Here is a 17,469-nt window from a genome sequence, read left to right as displayed (position 1 = left end):
TAATCTTCCTTGTGTTCCTGCTTGCAGGGCAAGCAGCTTCCATCATGCAGGCTAGTGTTGAAGGCATCCTAAAACAAATACCTTATCACTGAATATAGAATACTTCTGAAGATAGAGAAGCAGAGACCAAATTTTCTAAAAATCAAATGCACATAGAAAAATGATTGATGAAAAATGCATTCATGTCCATGACAGGAGACTTTGTTACTACATGCTAAATTCAGGAGTCAGCGCTGCCTGCTCCTCACAAAGTTCCCAAAGTTGCTAACTTGGGCTGCATTGTACCTAAGAACACAGCTCTATTTATACCTGGTGACCATGGTCTGCCCCCACAAGCACAGCTGCTCTCTATACAGACTCTGCAGGCAAGTACGGAGAAGGGATGTGAGACACAGAGCTCTTGCAGACCTGAAATGGGTACCAGTATCCTCACTGCAATGAAGTATTTCCAGACATCTCTCACCAAAAGTACTCTGTTCAGAAAACCACCTATTTCCCCCAATTCATTGTGCCATCCTATATTATCCTCTAAAGAGAAATTGAAATCATACAGAAAACTATGTCAGTCATTTTGCATAATCCTAGCAGCAGAACTATCGTTAGCTTTATCATAAAGGAAACTAATATATAGAAAGCATACAGGACTGACTCCCCTAACTGTGCTTTTTTAAGAGCTTTCACACCTGCCCAAAATGGGAATAAATGGTATGGCACCTTAAAATTTGGCAACAGCATTATGCACACTTTCATAAGGCATAAATAATTATACAAAAGACAGCAAGGAAGATATCAGACTATGTATATATCTCCTTACAACCAGCTGAACTCTACTCAGAGATGACGACCACATTACTTGTAAAATGTTTGAAAGAGAACTTTATTGCAAAATGCTGTTTGATTTTGTAAGAGTAAAAAGTAAAAGAAAGTGTACATATCTGTCCTCTACACAACTAGATATGAATCAAGGATCTAAATCAATTATAAGAATAAATTCTTATAAGCCATTATTTTTTCATTAGGATCTTTTGTGGTTTTAGAAATCCTTGTCTTCCTCTGCAATCTGAATAAATAGTTGCCTCTAAGTAACTGTGGTACTAATACTTCCTTTGTTCTCATTTGACAATACCCGCCCCCAAGCACTAAAGATGATAAAAAAAATCTAAAATTCAAATAGGGCCTTACAACAACTGCAGTCACACAGCCTGTTTGCGTTTATGCTGAGAACAAGCTGTCATAATACTGCTCTACCATTTGTAACCTCCACGCGCTCTCACCTGCCCTCTGCAACAAGAGTCCCTTTGTCTGAGAAGTAACATTCCTTTTTTAATTTAAACTACAACCAAAAATAGCAAACAGCTTGTGCTCCACCAAATCTGCACTGAAGGTCAACTACTCGTGTGGGTCAGGTACACCAAAGAGTTTATTAAAGCTGTTTGGTTTCCATCTGGTTTTACATCACATCTAAGGAACAGGAGGGGAGAAGAGCGTGGAAATTCTCACCATAACATAAAAGCTTAAAAATAAAAAATTCATTGCATTTCCTCCTCCTATGCAACCCCATCTAATCAGTCATGCACTCACTTTTCCTCAGAAGAAGCCTCTTTGTTAGAGGCTATTTATTGCAGCCAAGTTCCATTCCCAATTACCTTATCATACATTATACATTGAAAGAGAAAGTGCCCTCCTCTGTCTAGGGACACATAGGAGCAACAGGCCAACACTACAGAAGACTTTCAAGCAGAGTAAGGCAACTTCTACTAAAAATCTAGTGAAGGAATGATCTAAAAATACAGGTAAACAAACACAAGAGGGAAAAAAACCAAATACTAGATTCCTTTCTCTCAGCTTCAGCAAGACTAGAGTAGAACAGTCAATATATCATATCTCTAAAACGTATTGAGTTAAAATTTAGGCGGTTTATATATAATGCTAAGCAATGGACTGATGGTATGTATACCTTAGAGGAGACCAAAAACTACATAATATGCTTGGAAAACAGAACAAATCACAGGATACCAAAGAGCCCATAACTTTTATTCAACAATTACCAAGTTATCTATGTGATGTCAACCAAAAGCCAAAACTGACTCTATGAAAAGGGCCACTAACATCCTTTTCTGAATCTGTACATTCTATTGGTCAAACAAAAAAACATCAGCCAAAACAATCTTAACTTCTCCAAACAAAATCATCCTGAATTAAAACTTTACTCTTCCTGATTCTTCCCACAATCAACAAAACCTGCTCTGCCTGGAGACACAAACAAGTTGTGAAGCCAGCTAATTTATAAACTTCCTAAATTCCTATAAATAAAACAGCAAGGTCGTGATACAAGGGGAGGTAATTCAAGGAAGCAGAGTAAGTTACCTCATACTTACCACAGGACAGAAGTGCACAAAGAGCTCCTGCATTACAGTTGGCACACCTGACACCCATCCTGATACTTTTTTAACCTCTTATCAAGTCTGTACTTTCAGAATAAGCAGTAATAGGTGAGAAATTTCTGCAGCAAAAAGAACATTGTGTACTTTAATGTAGCAGTCCAAGGACTTGATCCAAGAACCATGACTGATCACAGCTGTCAACATGGACTTAAGGAAGAGGAATAGAATACTCTATAAACCCAGTAACACCCATGAACAGTAACAAAGGAGAACTTGATCTATCATTTGAATAGCAGGTACAAGACCTCCTTTGAAGACTTAAGAGACTATAAGAATTCTGCACCAACATTTAAACAAGCTGTACATATAGAAACAATGAATTTGAATCAAGACACCAAATGGCCAGATGCACAAGAGAATTTAATAAGACTTTCTAGACAGAAACAGAAGTGGTTTTGTGATCACCTTGAAGGACTTTGACATTTCCTTCATGCACATCTTCCTACACTGACCACAAAATCACCTCAGGTCTTCTCTTGACATCTTCATCTGTACCATCCACTACTTTAAAAATATGTATCTTCCATTTCTGGAATACCACTTTAAAACAAACAGCCAACCAACTCTGGCTAAACCAAGGAGCATTTTAAGAGGTTATTAAAAACAAGTATACACCCTGGTTTTATACTTTTCTGCCTCTCCTCATATAAAGGGCCTACAGCAGAAGGCAAGCAATATTAAGTCAGAAAATAAGTTCCATTTCAAGACATTCTTCTGAGGATTTGATTCACAGGAAATCATAGGAAACCTCCCACTTGTCTCCATTAGTAAGAAGTAAAGACTATGTCCAGCGCCTTGAATGAATCCAAATGTAATCTTCCCGCTGCCACATTATTCCTCCTATAGTCTTATTATTACAACTTCTGTGCTTGATTTCTACACCTGGATAACACATTTGTCTCAAAAACTGCCATTCAACAGAGTTCTTATTTTTTCTGAATGCCTAATTCTGGAATACAGCAAACGGGAAGGAAGTTAAGACTTCACTGAAATTATGCTTTCCAGCTTTAGTTTACTTCCCAATAAACAAAGGGCAAAAAGAAAAGCAATGAAAAGAAGAAAAGACAACCGCAAAACCTTCAAAGACACAGAAAGCCTTTTAAGAGTAGATGAGCCTGAACCAGTAATTCTAATAAGCTTGCGCTAATAACCTTTTAAAAAGTAAAATCTGTGACAAAAAGTAAAATTACTTCATTCACAGAAAGACTTCTGTGTGTTCTATATCTAGCACAGTTTACAGAACTTACTGGACATAATCTCTTTTTCATTAAGCAAGAAGACTGAAAGGACATAATTTTGTAGAAGACACCATACTCAGAAAATGAAGCAGTTAAGCAAAAGAAACAAACTTGCAAACCCTATTTTCCCTTCTTAGCGAGACTCATCCAATAGAGTACAGAATGACAGCACCAACTACCCTTAAATGGCTATCATATGTGTTTGATATGGAAACAAGATACTGTGGCAGTCAGATTACGTACAAATGACTGACACAAAAGCTTACACTGCATTAGTCCTGCTTCTCTAACTTGTTTCATCCAAAGGATCTTTGAAAACTAAAATTTATGATAAATTATTCACGATAGAGTAATTTTTGTGTCATCACACAAATAAAATCACATATATATTGGCACTGGTTCCTAAATGTACCATCACTATAGAAATGAAGACTAGTCAATAATGCTAATAGGCTAAAATTATATCAATCAAATTTAGGAAGAATAAAGCTTTTCTCTTTTCCATGATGACCTTTTATCCAGAAGCCAAAACAGAGTAAGAATGAAAACCACAGAAACTGTCCAGGTGCCAACAATTGCCTTACCTTTTTTTAAAACTATTTCCCAATACTTCTACTACAAATTGACTACAATTTGACAGTCAATTGGGAAGCATCTTCAAAAACACAATCTTTAAACAATCACTGCTAGAATTACACTATAATGCTAACAAATAAGGTTAATGAAAGCATATTTGGAAGCAAAGAAAACACAATAAAAACTTCTTTTGCTAAGTTACCAAGAATTAGCATGATCAAGTATATTGAAGCACTGCTCAGCAGTGCTCAGATCCTGCATCATACGGCTCAGCAAGCAAGTACACCTTAATTCAACTTAAAACTAGGACATACATACAGATGAAACATCACCAGTAGATGAAAGAAGATGCAATGAAATCATAAAGATACAGACTTTTACTTGGAATGACATGGGTCATGATCTAATGAAGTGATGCTTACAATTTTTGTGGTTTAAGTCAGAATGCAATTTGTACAGGAAACACAGCTAACAATTTGAACACAAGAAAAACATTTCTATTATGCTCCTATTTTCAAGCTCTGAACTCCATCAGTTAGGCAAAATAAGATAGCTGTCACTTTCTGAAGCACTGATTTTAAAAGCCTGAAATAATTATTATGATTCAGCGCACTTTATTAGTATGATTTGTTTTAAAATCCCTCCTCTCCAACCATCTCACAAGAACGACCCAAATAGCCCGTAAATATGCTAACTACACCTTCTTCAAAGGAAGCACAGCTACGCTCCACAAAAAATGTCCTTCTATCACCACAGTTACCCTAACACAAGAAATTAAATGGGTAACTGAAGAGAAGCAACTCTAACAACTAGAGTTACTAACATACTGCCTGAATGACTGTATAGAGCTCACAGCAAGTAGGTTGAAAAAGTGACGCTGAAATTTGCTTCAATTTTTGCTAACTTTAAGCAAACCTGTAACTAGATTAGGGTTTCATACAACACAGGTAAGTCAAAATAAAACCTGCTTATATAATTGAACTACTTCTGTCAAATTTCCCTTGTTATGACAAGGTCATATTTCCTTTGAAACACAATGACTTCTGTCATTTTTCCTACACCAAATGGGATACTTAAAATAGGTGGCAATAGGCTCAGTGATGAACTCTCAAGAGTTCTGGTTAAGAAGACACCTACTGTGAAAGCATGGCTTTACACACTTACAAATTCAAAGACAAAAAACATTCATTCACAAAATCTTTACTGACCACTAAAATACCTTAAACAGTGTATTTTGCTCTTCTTGGAGCATTTTTGCCTAAGTATATTCACACCTGGACAGTTTTGATGTTAAGAAAAAAGTCCGTAGGTGTCAAGCAAATTTCAGACACCCTACCAAGCCCAAAAGATTACCACAGTAGACTGAGTAGCTATAATCATTGCCAAAGATCTGGAAGGAACATATGTATAATTGAAACATAACAGCAGTGACATTTACAAGAATGTAGACATTTCACTACTTCTACCAACAATTTCACCAGCTGTAAAACTATATTGCCACCATGCCTGCCTCAGAGCTCAAGTGCAGACAGACAGAAGAGAAGGAATTGAATCCTCCATTCACTTGTCATCTCATTCCCCACTACCTCCTTCAAAAAGAGGAGACTTCAGAAAGAGCAATGTCTCTTCCATTTGCATAGATTTACAGTAATACCACACAAGGCAAAGACTAATGGCCACAACAATGTTGTATCCCTCTCTTCCCAAAACAAGACTGCAGATCTTGCACAGAATTTCCTGAAATATTATTTTTTAAAATATTAGGTAATCAAATCAAATATTAAAAACTTCTTCAGTTACCCCCAAGAGTGCAGATAAAGTGGACATTAATTCCTTTTATTAAAACTGAACCATTGCAAATCAAGAATCCATTAGATTTCTGAAAAGGTTTCACAGCATGAAACTAACATCATCATTACCTTCTCATAAAATAACATAATATCTGAAAAGTGTGAATATTGTTTTGCATCACTTGTGAAAACTCTAAGTCAATATCCATCACGGCTCCCAAAGTTTAGGGATCTAGGGTAGGGAGAGAGGTCAAGCTCAGTCCAAGTGAACAGTCACTCTCTCTACCACAGGAAAAACTACATACTGTAAGCCCTGTGAATAAGTAATTACAATGAAATGAATGTTTTATGAAGGAAATGCACTTGGTTTTAAAGGTCACAAAGTGACAGATAAAGAGCATACAGTGAAACAAATCCAGCAAATTACTGACTGAACTGCAGGGTCAATGAATCCAAGCAATAAATATTACTGGTCTTTGAATAATTAAAATGTCAAAACACAATGGCTGCAGACAACAGTGTTAAGAATGCAGACAGACCAGATGATCTACTTCACATTTAACTTACCTGTCCTGTGACTGCTCTTCATACATTCTTTCCTTTCCTTCTTTAAAGAGTCTTATGGCCCGTTTCGATTTTTTCATAAGGCTGTCAATGTAGATTTTAAAATACTCATTCTCACTGAGTTGTGCAAGCTTCTGGTTGTCATCATATTTGCTCAGTATAAGTCGCAAATGTTGGTAAGTATCAGGTAGAATGTCAAGTATATAAGGTGGGCTGTTTTTGAGTTGAAGCTTTGGGTTTTGGCACAATCTTACCTATAAGCAAAAAAAAAAAAAAAAAAAAAAAAAAAAGAGAATGTAAAAGACAAGAAAACCATTGAGACAAAAACTGATCTGATATTTTCCAATTTATTTGGTATAACATACTTCTCTAGCCTCCAGTCCCAAAGAATTAAATCCTACTTCATTTATATTCTGTGAAATTCCAACATCATCTCTAATGTCAAAAAAGGCAAAATTTTACTTAATCTTGACACAACTATAAAAAGAAAACAAGCTTACCTACATATTTTGTGGGTTTGCCCTGAAAGTATGTCTTTTCCTGTCTAATAAATGCTAAGGAGCATATCAAAACACAGCATGCAAAAATGCCAAGAGCAGTACTTTCATACAGATCTGTTTTCTGCAGGTTAACTTAGCTACAGGTGTTTAAGCATCTACTAAGAACTGACATAAATTACTTTGTCATCTGCTGGCTCTCTTTATCCAACAATATAGCCTCTGAGACTCTAGGGAAATTTCATTTTGAAAGCTCTGCACATAAGAAAATGGTCTGAACTGTGATAGTGCTTCAAAAGTTAATACCTACAACAGACAGACTTTGGGTCACTCAAAAACAAATATTGTAAACCAGGAAACAAAAATATTATAGAGTCATTGTTTTCCAGCTCCTGGCTGGAACAGAAGTTCAGTGCTTTGCTTTTGGCTGGGCGAGGGGGTGCCCACCAAGGCTTCTTTTTCATTCCCCTACCCATAACAAAAGACTCGTATGTCAAGACAAGGACAGGGAGAGATCATTCACCAAACATTGTCACAGGTACTTAATATTAAGGTACTTAGTCTTGACTCAGGGAACTTAATTCATTTAATTACCAATCAAATCAGAGTAGGGTAACAAGAAAATAAAACCAAACCTTAAAAACATATTCCACCCACCACTCCCTCCTTCCTGGGCCTAAGTTTATTTTCAACTCTACCTCCACCTCCACAGCAGTATAGTGAACTGGGGCAGCGGTCAGTTCACCACTCCTTGTCTCTACCACTCCTCCTCCCTCCTCAGTGGGAGAACTCCTCATACTCTTCCCTTGCTCCAGACAGGAGTCCCTCCCACAGGAGACAGTCATCTTTGAACTTCCCCAGTGAGAGTCCTTCTCACAGACCACAGTTCTTCACGAACTCCTCTAGAACATATCCCCCTCCATAAGGTGTAGTCTTAAGGAACAGACTGCTCCAGCATGGATCCTCTGCAGGCACACAAGTTCTGCCAGGACACCTGCTCCAGTGGGGGCTCTTCTCTCCATGGGACCACAGATCCTGCCAGGAGCCTCTTCAGGCACAGGTTTCTTAGGGTATCCCAGACCACATCAGCCTCCTCTGGCATGGGGTCCTCCATGGCTTACAGTCGGCTCCACTGCAGACCTGCATGGCCTTCACCATGCAGGGGAATCTCTGCTTCAGCACCCAGAACACCTCCCCCTCCTTCACTGAGCTGCGGGGCTGCAGAGGTGTTTCACATATTCTCACTCCCCTCTTCCCTGGCTGCAATTTGTTCTGCACAGTAGCTTTTTCCCCCCCTTCTTTAAGGCATCACCCCAGAGGAACCACTGCTGCCGATGGGATTGACCTTGGCCAGCAGCAGATCCATCTTGAGCTGGCTGCTCTACTGGACAGGAGGGAATCTTCTGGCAGTGCCTCAGCAAAACTGCCCCTGCAGTCCCTTCACTACTAAAACTTTGCCACTTAAACCAAATAGAAGAAAACATCTCAATGGACTTGCAATCATTGTGGTCCCAAATGGCAAAAATATTAATTGAAAATATATTACTCAAAGAATAAGTTTAGGTTAATAGAATACCTTTATTTGAATCTAGTTTCCACTGGAAATGTTACTGGAAGAGAAAGGTGCTTTTTGTTTCCTAACATCCATAACATAACAAGATTAGAATTGTCTCTGAGCTATCTACATTTTCTGATAGTCTGTTCTGTAATGCTCTGTTATAGAAGCAAAAGAGAGTAAAACTAACAAGTAGGTTTTGACAGCTGATGCACTGAGCTACTCAAGTTCAGCTAAAGCATTGCATAAGGACACATTCTAGATGTGTGTGCAGCTGTACATATGCAAATACTTATGAAGAAATTAAGACCATGTGGTATAAAAGTTTTATAGGCATCTTTTGGAGATTGCCACATTATATATTAGTGACTTTGACATTCTTTTGAGGTAGCTAATGAGGTTATAAAAACATCTTAATACTGCTGAAAGTAGACTCCTATTTCTACTAATCTATCAACTTGAAAAAATGCATCCTTGAGCTTTTCTGGGTGAGAGGAGAACAAACCTGTATCCTGTAATGCTCACCTCTCTAAACTCAGAGCCCTATCACTATTGCTGATCTCTCCTGTAATTTCTGCATCTACACCTTTAAGAAATTCACTGCCTTAAGATTGCTGCCACTAACAGACCTTCATGCACCCCAAACAACAAAGCAAACAGGTAATAGTTTGTGTCTGAAACATACAGTGCAAGAACACAACCAGGCAATCAGACTGAGGTAACAGGGGGTCATAGAAAAGTGGAGATAGAGTGGACCAAAGTCAAGCACTTAGAAGTTTTTTAAGTTTAGCACCATTTGAAACAGTATTTAAAACACAACATTTGCAATAGCTCTCCTCATTTCACTTATTGCTATTTTAGTAATTTCCATTAGTCTTTCAACTTTTAGACCAATTAATACATCAGGAAGCTTTCTGATGTGTGGTAGAACAGTCCTTATCCCAGAGAAATTTACATCTCAGTAGGAAAAAAAAAAGGAAGCAGGCAAATATGAATACATGAGCTGTTCAACATGCTGAAGAATGGTTCAGAGACTGAACACCAGCAGTTTGGTATTTCTAGACATAAACTGCAAAGTTCCACGGCAAGCTCTCAAATAATTTAATGGCTTATAAAGGAACTCCTTAAAGTTGAGAATGTGCTGGAAGGAAACAAAAAAAAGTAAAGCATATTTGATCATCTCTTGACCAGTGATGAAGTCTGAAACCACAATCTACAACTGTAAGAGCTTTGAAACTGAAAATAACTTGTTTATATTTTATGTGATATAGATAAGGTCATAATGATTTAAAAAAGGGACAACAGGGCCTCCGTTGTGGGTTAGGAGATGTCTGAAGCAGGATTTTCAAAGAATAAAGGTTGGCTATGATAGCATTCTTGCAAGATCAGAAAAGCACTGAAGTTAGGCTGACAGGTAGAATTCTCTAAGGAGATGTTAGAAACACGGGCAAAGAATCTTACATGTGTAGCTAGACCTGAAAATCATTCATGCAGAGACATACATGAATTTCTTTTAGTAGAAGAGTAAGAAGAACTGGAATCCCAAATACAGAAGTGAAAATCTTTATGAAAACCAAATTTTTTTCCTCTGAACTTTGAGTTCACTGTGATTTCTGGTTTAGTGAAAACTTGAAACTAGACTGACATTCTCCACAAGACCAACTACAGGTGACACAAATCTGTCACTGATCAAGCCTTACAACTCTCTGAAGTAACAAGCACAAGGGAAAAAAACATCTGAAAGATCAAAATGTTTATTCAGAGAAAAAAGCAATGAGAGCAGACCACAAGCAGAGAAGGCTACAATCATTCTGAATTACTTAGTTACCCTTAAATCTCAGGAACAAAGAATTAATTATCTTTCTGAAGCCTATCTTTTTGATCAGATGTGCCAACAAGCAGAATATAAACGATTTCATATATATTAGAAGTACCATTAAAATATTAAAACAAGAAAAAACAAATTGCTTAGGCTGGTTGCTGTGTTTTCAACAGTCAGTCCATTCAGCTATGCAAAAAGAATATCCAGTTATAAGGAAGAACTAGTTTCTCTTCCAGAAGTTCTTGAAAGTTTTTTTCAGCCTCACATCATCACATACAAGACAGTTTACAAGGCTACACTTTCTGCTGAATTTGGAGAGATAATTACAGCACATGACCAGAACCTTCCATTTTAGAACAAGCTTTTAAGAAAGCCACACAAAAATTCTTCAACAGCTTCATTAGCTTTATGCATTATAATTGAAAAAAATACTAATATTATTTTCAAATCAGAGATCCACTGAAGTAGTATAAGGTTTCCTTCACTTTACAGAGTACAGAAGGCTTCAAAGGAAGTAAGTCTGTAAGGAGATGGTTGGTAAACCATATGGCTTCCAGTCAGGATGTCCTGACACATACCACAGCAGTTCACAATTAAAAGTAAGCAATAAGAAAAGACACCTGCTGACGCAAAAGATTTGCCAAGAGCTTTCTTCAAAAGAAAACAGTACTCAAAACAAACAAACACAAAAAAAACCCCAATACCCCTAAAATAAAGAAATCTATATTGCACTTTACAAGACAACTCTCACCAACACATTAGGAGCGGACATGAATCATATCGCTGTGTGATTTTTGTATTGTTATGACTGGAAGTAAGCATGTATATATTTAGCAAGCACTCAGTGGTAAAAAATGAAAGGCAGTAAACAAGTTAGTAAAAAATATCTCTCTTATTGAGGCAAACTGAGACAAAATTAAGCTCCTTTCAGTAGCTCACACTCAGGGAAAAACCAAGTACTTAATCCAGAATCACAGAAACAATAAGACTGCAACTCTGTGAAAACTGAGGCATTACCTTAATCTACCAGAAGCTGATTTTGAAACAGTTAACTCTGGAACTTCCAGACAATTTAATTCTAGTTCCTTTGCAGAAAAACATTAACCCCCTCTCTCCTTCTTACCCACCCCTAACCAAAATAAATGCCTACTCATAACTTTAGAAGATATTTGTTTTATAAGGTATTTTTGCATAGCGTCATCAGAGATGAGAGTAATGGAGTCCAACTGTACAGAGACAATTCATTTCTTGCTAAAAACCATCTTCTATTCACTTTTTAAAACTATCTTCTATTCACTTTATATAGTATTTAAACTTCCTTGACTCATTTGACAAAAGGACCCTTGTTCAAGCAAAGGATAGCAGCTTTAACACAATCTGTTTAAACACCTAAGGCTAGTCAAAGACAATACAAGGAAAGTAACTCAGCTAAAACAGAGTAAGTATTTAATGACTGGGACATCCGCTAAACACTGTTTTCAGCTGCAGCGAATGGGTCAGAACAATTGGAGCATCAGTGCTCACACACTTCCAAAAGTACACTTCCAAATTGCCCAACTGAACAAGCCTCTTCTGCCACACTGCACAAAACAGTCAAAGAATTAGAAAACACCTTGACACACCACAGACAGCATAAAGGTAGCTCTGCAGTTAAGATATAACAATTCTTCAGCAAACCACAACATCCAATGCAACAACAATGCATTCTGAAAACTTAATCAGGAGGGGCTAATAAGGAAAATGGTCCAAGTTTGAACATTATGCTTCTTTGACACAGATTTCTTCCTGCCTGAAGTTACCTTAACTGCAATGCATTTCACTTTCCATAGGAAAAAAAGAGGGGACCCAAACACCAATCTTTTTTCCTGAGAATACAGTAAGTGCTTGTTTAACAGCTACCACACTGCTACTGAGCCATATGTTTCCATAGTAGAAGAATAAACAATAAGAATGCTGATGCCATAGACACACAAGGACAGTCGACTTGGGAGGGTAATTTTACTTCCTTCCAATTAGAGAGAAGCTTCTGTTTCTCTGTTTAATTTTGTATTTTTTTTCCATAAGCAGCATACACAGAACATAAGATTTCCTACCAACTTTGACCACAGAATCAATTACATGAAGTTTTGCAAAGGCACACCAATGCACTCAGTTTCAACTACCATGCTCTGTATACTCAGATGCTGACAGATGTTAATTTAAAGAAAACCACAATACTAAGCTGCAGAGGTAAAACAGCTTTTACTCACTAAGTCAATTGTATAAGCTTTGGAGAAGCACTCTAGTTTCCTCTTAAATAATTACTAAATAGCAAATCAATGCCATCTGCATTTATACAGAGTCAAGCAACTGGTGGGCCGTGACAGTGCACCCAAATAGTTTAGTCAATATTGCTAATCTTCATAGTAGAAAATTTAATTATTTTCAGGCCCAATGCATAGGAGGAATGAAAAGTGATTAAAAGCTGATGAAATACACCTGTTTTTAAAAATCCTGTTCAGAATGTATTATGATTTTACCAGCTTGAATCCCACAGGAATGAAGTGTGAAAAAATAGTACTGACAACTCTAAATAGTCCAAGCAGTAAACAGACCTAACTACTCCAATGTTTACGTAGTAGAAATTCTCTCCAAAGTTGGTCTCAACAGACCATTATTCTCTAATAGTAATACATGGCTAGGGTCTACGTTTTAAAATCCAGCAGGTTTACAAACTCAGAAAAACAAAAACTCATGTAATTTATACACAGTTTACAGGAAGACCTGAGTTATTTGTTAACAATATTCATTTTTCATTTATTTATAGGATACAAACTTTCCAAAACATAGATGGTGTTTTAAAAACAGTAGTTTGCTTCCTGGAAGTCCAGAGATATATGGTCAACTTCGTTATACAATACAAGCATTGAAAAGCACGGCAAGCCTTCTAAACCATAAGAGAAATATTATCTTTATAACTGCAATAGTCTGCCTATTCCAACCTGAAGTATCAGCCCACGGAAAATTGATATTATCATGAAATCCAAACAATTTGAAAGCAGGGCACATAACTAACTCTACACAAAGAAGTTTGCATGGTATCTAGGTAGCCAGAATTTTTGCATACACCAGAAAACTATCCTTATAGTACAGTTCTTACAGGGTAGGAACGTTTGGTTAATCCCTTATTGTTGCAAACAAGTAATTAATACAGAAAACCTCATCTGCCAGAGGACAAAAGTACAGAAAGAAATGAAGGAAAGGTAGAATCTAGCAATTTTAAAAAAGAAAAAAATGTAAACCAGATATTATTGAGCTCTGCCCCTAGCTTTTAAGGCTGCTCTTTTTTCAGTGTCTGGTCAAGATAAAAGCTTTGCTTTGTTTCCATTATTCATTTTCTTAACATCATTAGATGGGGGGAAAACTTCAGCTACCTTACTACAGCAATAAGATGACTATCACAGCTACTAGAGTTAAAGAATAAACAAGCATTATAACTGTTATTACAAGTAAAATAGGCCTCCAAGCCACAACCTTACTATGAGTAGCACCCTACTGACTTGGCAGAACTTCTGCCTTTGCTAGGTATTAATTTGATCAGTCACCCGCCACAGAAATCAGTCATAGGACACACTCCAGAAATTGGATTTAAAACAACAGTTGACCGAGCAGGTTTCTATTTCTGATTTTAATCCCTGGGTTTGATCTAGATGGAGGAAAAAATGACCTTCCTGTGCCTGCTGCCACACAAGGCTATGAGATTTAAATCTGTTTGCCAGCATATTAAATTTGCTCAAACACATCCTTTCACTACAAGTACCAAATGCTAAAATCTCAAGCTTGAGCATCCTCACACTATGACATCATCCTGTCTGGTATACTTTAATACCATTTGGAAATAAAATTTGATTAACTGAGAGCAGCTTAAAGAGGATACATTAAAGATCCAAACTGAGGACACTTATACAGTAAAATGAAAAAGGAAGCACAGCACCCAGCCTTTCCAGTGACTTCTACCAAACAGGCCTTCCTGGCTATTTTGATGGGCTGTGACAAATACAGTTATCCTGTATTGGATGAGTGAAAGCAATCCAGAAGTCCAAGCAGTGGGATAAAGACTTCCTGGTAACTGTGATTTTACAAACACATTAGGGTATAACCTTACTATATAGATCTGTAAATGGCCTGACAGAGGGAAATCAGAGCTCTGTGTTCCCCACGTGGTTTCAACAACAAACCAGGTTCCTAGTTCCCAAGCTGAAAACTTCCTCCTACTGAAGAAGAGTACCTACTTTCAAGTATTTATACTTGTAGTCCTTAACACAAGAGAACTCACTGTTAACAGCATCCTGACCATTGACAGGAAAATTTCAACAAAATCTTTGTGATAATAATTTTAATTAAACGTGGGGTTTCAGTTTATAATTGCTGCCAGCAAACACAGTGGAAATACAGAGACTATTCCTGGAGCATCAAAAAAGAGCCTACAAGGACTTTAAAAAATACTTAAACACTTGTAAAGCCATCATACTACATTAGTCTCCACCCTGCCAGTATAACTAATTATGAATGCCAAGAAATGTTCAACATCTTATTTCACAAGAGCCACAGGGAAAGCAAAGAGTTGCACCAAATCACAGAGAATCACAGAGTTAAAAAGTGGTAACTGTATCACCATACTGCTCAGCAGTTCCAAGAGGAAGCTTTTAAGTATCACCCAGTGTGCCAAGCAGAGAGCCTGCATCTCCTGAAAAGCCAGCCATGTTACAATCAAACTCTTCCTACCACTGGTAAAATACTCTCTTAGATAATCTACTATGATACAAGCTGTCATTTCAAAGAATACTAAACAAAATTAATCAAGCTGGTGAGGGGAAACATAAGAGCTAAAAAACTACAGTCTATCCCCCCACTTCCTGAAAAATGAGTTTCAGTACAGTGTATTTCTAGTTTCAAAATTAATAGTAGACATACTTATAAGTCATTAAAATGCAGAACACATACTTAAAAAGTTAGGCATGCCATACTAATCTGTTTACTAAACTGACAAGAGTGACATCCCCCAGTCCCCACGCACATTCCTAAAAGCACAAACACATCTGTGTTGCCATCACCAACATATCTCACAGGACAATTAGCTTAACTAAAGTTTAATACTTCAGAGGTCTTGTTTGCAGACTAACAGGGTGACACAACATGAAACACACAGAATATATGATTACAAGCCTAAGTTAAGCAGCTTTTGGCTAGGACAGCTCTTCAACTTTGAGTCATTTTAAAGGATCTGAAAATAACAATAGCCTAAGGCAAACACACACATTTGTTTTCCTTCCACAAACCAAGATTTAAAAAAACATAGCCAGAGGCCACTGGAAAGGAAAAAAAAAAAAAAAAAGACAAATGATGCTTAAATAACCTAAAACATAAGTCCCCTTACTTCCCGAGGAACATGCAGCACAGCACTCAGAGCTGCAGGAAGAAGCTGTTCGCCCCTGTGTACCTATTTAAATAGCCCCATTCTTCACTGTGCGTATATGCGGACGCACAGGGACACCCACCACTTTGTCCATAAGTTTCCAGGTCTTCTCCACAGTCCTGCGGTCAGCAGCTGCCTGTTTGGGGGGGCCCACAGCATCCTGAATGGCATCGATGAAGCCTAGGATCCGTCCCTTGCGCGGGTTCCGGCCGTTGAGGGAATTGGCCATCTGGGAGCCAAGCTGGCAGCAACGACAGAGAAACACAGGCTCACAAGGTGCTCCAAAAACATCTTGTCATAGAACCCGCCGCAGCCTGCGAGGCAACACTTCCTTCTTCACGGGCAGGAAAGGGCAAGATCAGGGCATGTTTAGGAACAAGCTTAACTTTTCACGACAAACAGCGTAAACCCACCTGGCCCGGGTTTACACTGGCAGAAGCGATCCCGGATTTATTGTCAACACCGGCAGTCGGGAGGGGGGGAACACACCCGCGCCCGGCTCCGCGCCGCGCCCCTGCGCCCGCCGGCCGCGGGCACATGCCCGGCACCGCACAACAAAAGAGGCCGCGGCGGAGCGGGAGGAGGGGGCAGAGGAAGGCAGCAGCAGGCAGGCACCCGCAGGGCAGGCGGGGGCAGCGGAACGCACACGGACCCGGCTCCCGGCACACGCACGGACCGGCACCGCACGGCCGGGTGCCAAGGGCGAGAGCGGCCGCCGGGAGAGCCGGGAGCAGGCGGCGGCAGGGAGGCTCCTCGGCCCCCGCGGCGGAGCGGAGCGCAGGGGAAGCGTCTCTCCGGACGAGGCTCTCCTCCCTCCGGCCGCGGCCGCTTCAGTGCCGCGGGAGGCAGGCGGAGCGCATCCCACCCCGCTGTCCGCGCCCGTCCCGCTCCGCTCGGCGGCGGCCGCCCCACAGGACTCTGCCCCGCGCGGCTGCTGCTGGCGGCGGGCGAGCGAGCGCTGCCTCAGGGGGAAGCGTGGAAAACTACTGCCCTGCCGCCCGCATCGCCCGCCCGTACCCAGCTCAGCCCGCCCGGCGGGTGGGTGGGAATGTGCGCGCGTGTGTGGAGAGTCCTACAGGCACATGCAAAAAGAGACGGAGAGAAAGAGAGAGAGAAAGAGAGAGAGAGATGCACACGCACAGGTCTGTCTGCGGCACCGCTCGCAGCCCCCGGCAGGCTGTGGTCTCCCCGCACTCCTAGGAAGCGAGGCTGGCTCCCCGGCGGCGGCGGCGGCCCCGCTCCTTCAGCCGCGCCCGCCCCCTCCCCGCGGCGCGCTGGCGGCCGCTCCTCTCCTCGGAACATGCCCACCCCCGGGACAACACTGCGTGCGCGCCTGCGCGCCGCGCCGCCAGCGCGGCCCTCTGCCCGGGGGCGGGAACGCTGCTGCACATTAGCCAATCGCAAGGGCATATTTGCTTGATTGGCGCGGCACCTAGCAAATGGGCGTGAGTGCAGGCACGGGGCGGGGCAGCGGCCGGGAGCGGGCTCGGGATGGGGAGGGGGCGGAAAGCAGCGGCCGGCCGGGGCC

General features: G+C 40.0%; 1 protein-coding gene across 1 annotated transcript in view; it reads right to left on the bottom strand.

Annotated features, from left to right (window-relative positions):
- CBLB (Cbl proto-oncogene B) overlaps positions 1–17,243 on the bottom strand; it is a gene marked incomplete at its 5' end in the record, with an annotated part of 128,397 nt that extends 111,154 nt beyond the window's left edge. The window contains 3 exons of the mRNA XM_084225988.1: positions 6,616–6,866; positions 16,024–16,182; positions 17,082–17,243. Of these exons, the coding sequence (XP_084082114.1) occupies positions 6,616–6,866; positions 16,024–16,182; positions 17,082–17,243 (572 nt within the window). The remainder of the gene's footprint in view (positions 1–6,615; positions 6,867–16,023; positions 16,183–17,081) is intronic.
- Positions 17,244–17,469: the final 226 nt, after the last annotated feature.

The sequence above is a fragment of the Fringilla coelebs genome (genome assembly GCF_963513975.1).
Source record: "Fringilla coelebs genome assembly, chromosome: 2".
Taxonomy (NCBI): domain Eukaryota; kingdom Metazoa; phylum Chordata; class Aves; order Passeriformes; family Fringillidae; genus Fringilla; species Fringilla coelebs.
Note: the sequence above shows the minus strand (reverse complement) of the source record. Positions and strands in the feature narration are given on the sequence as shown.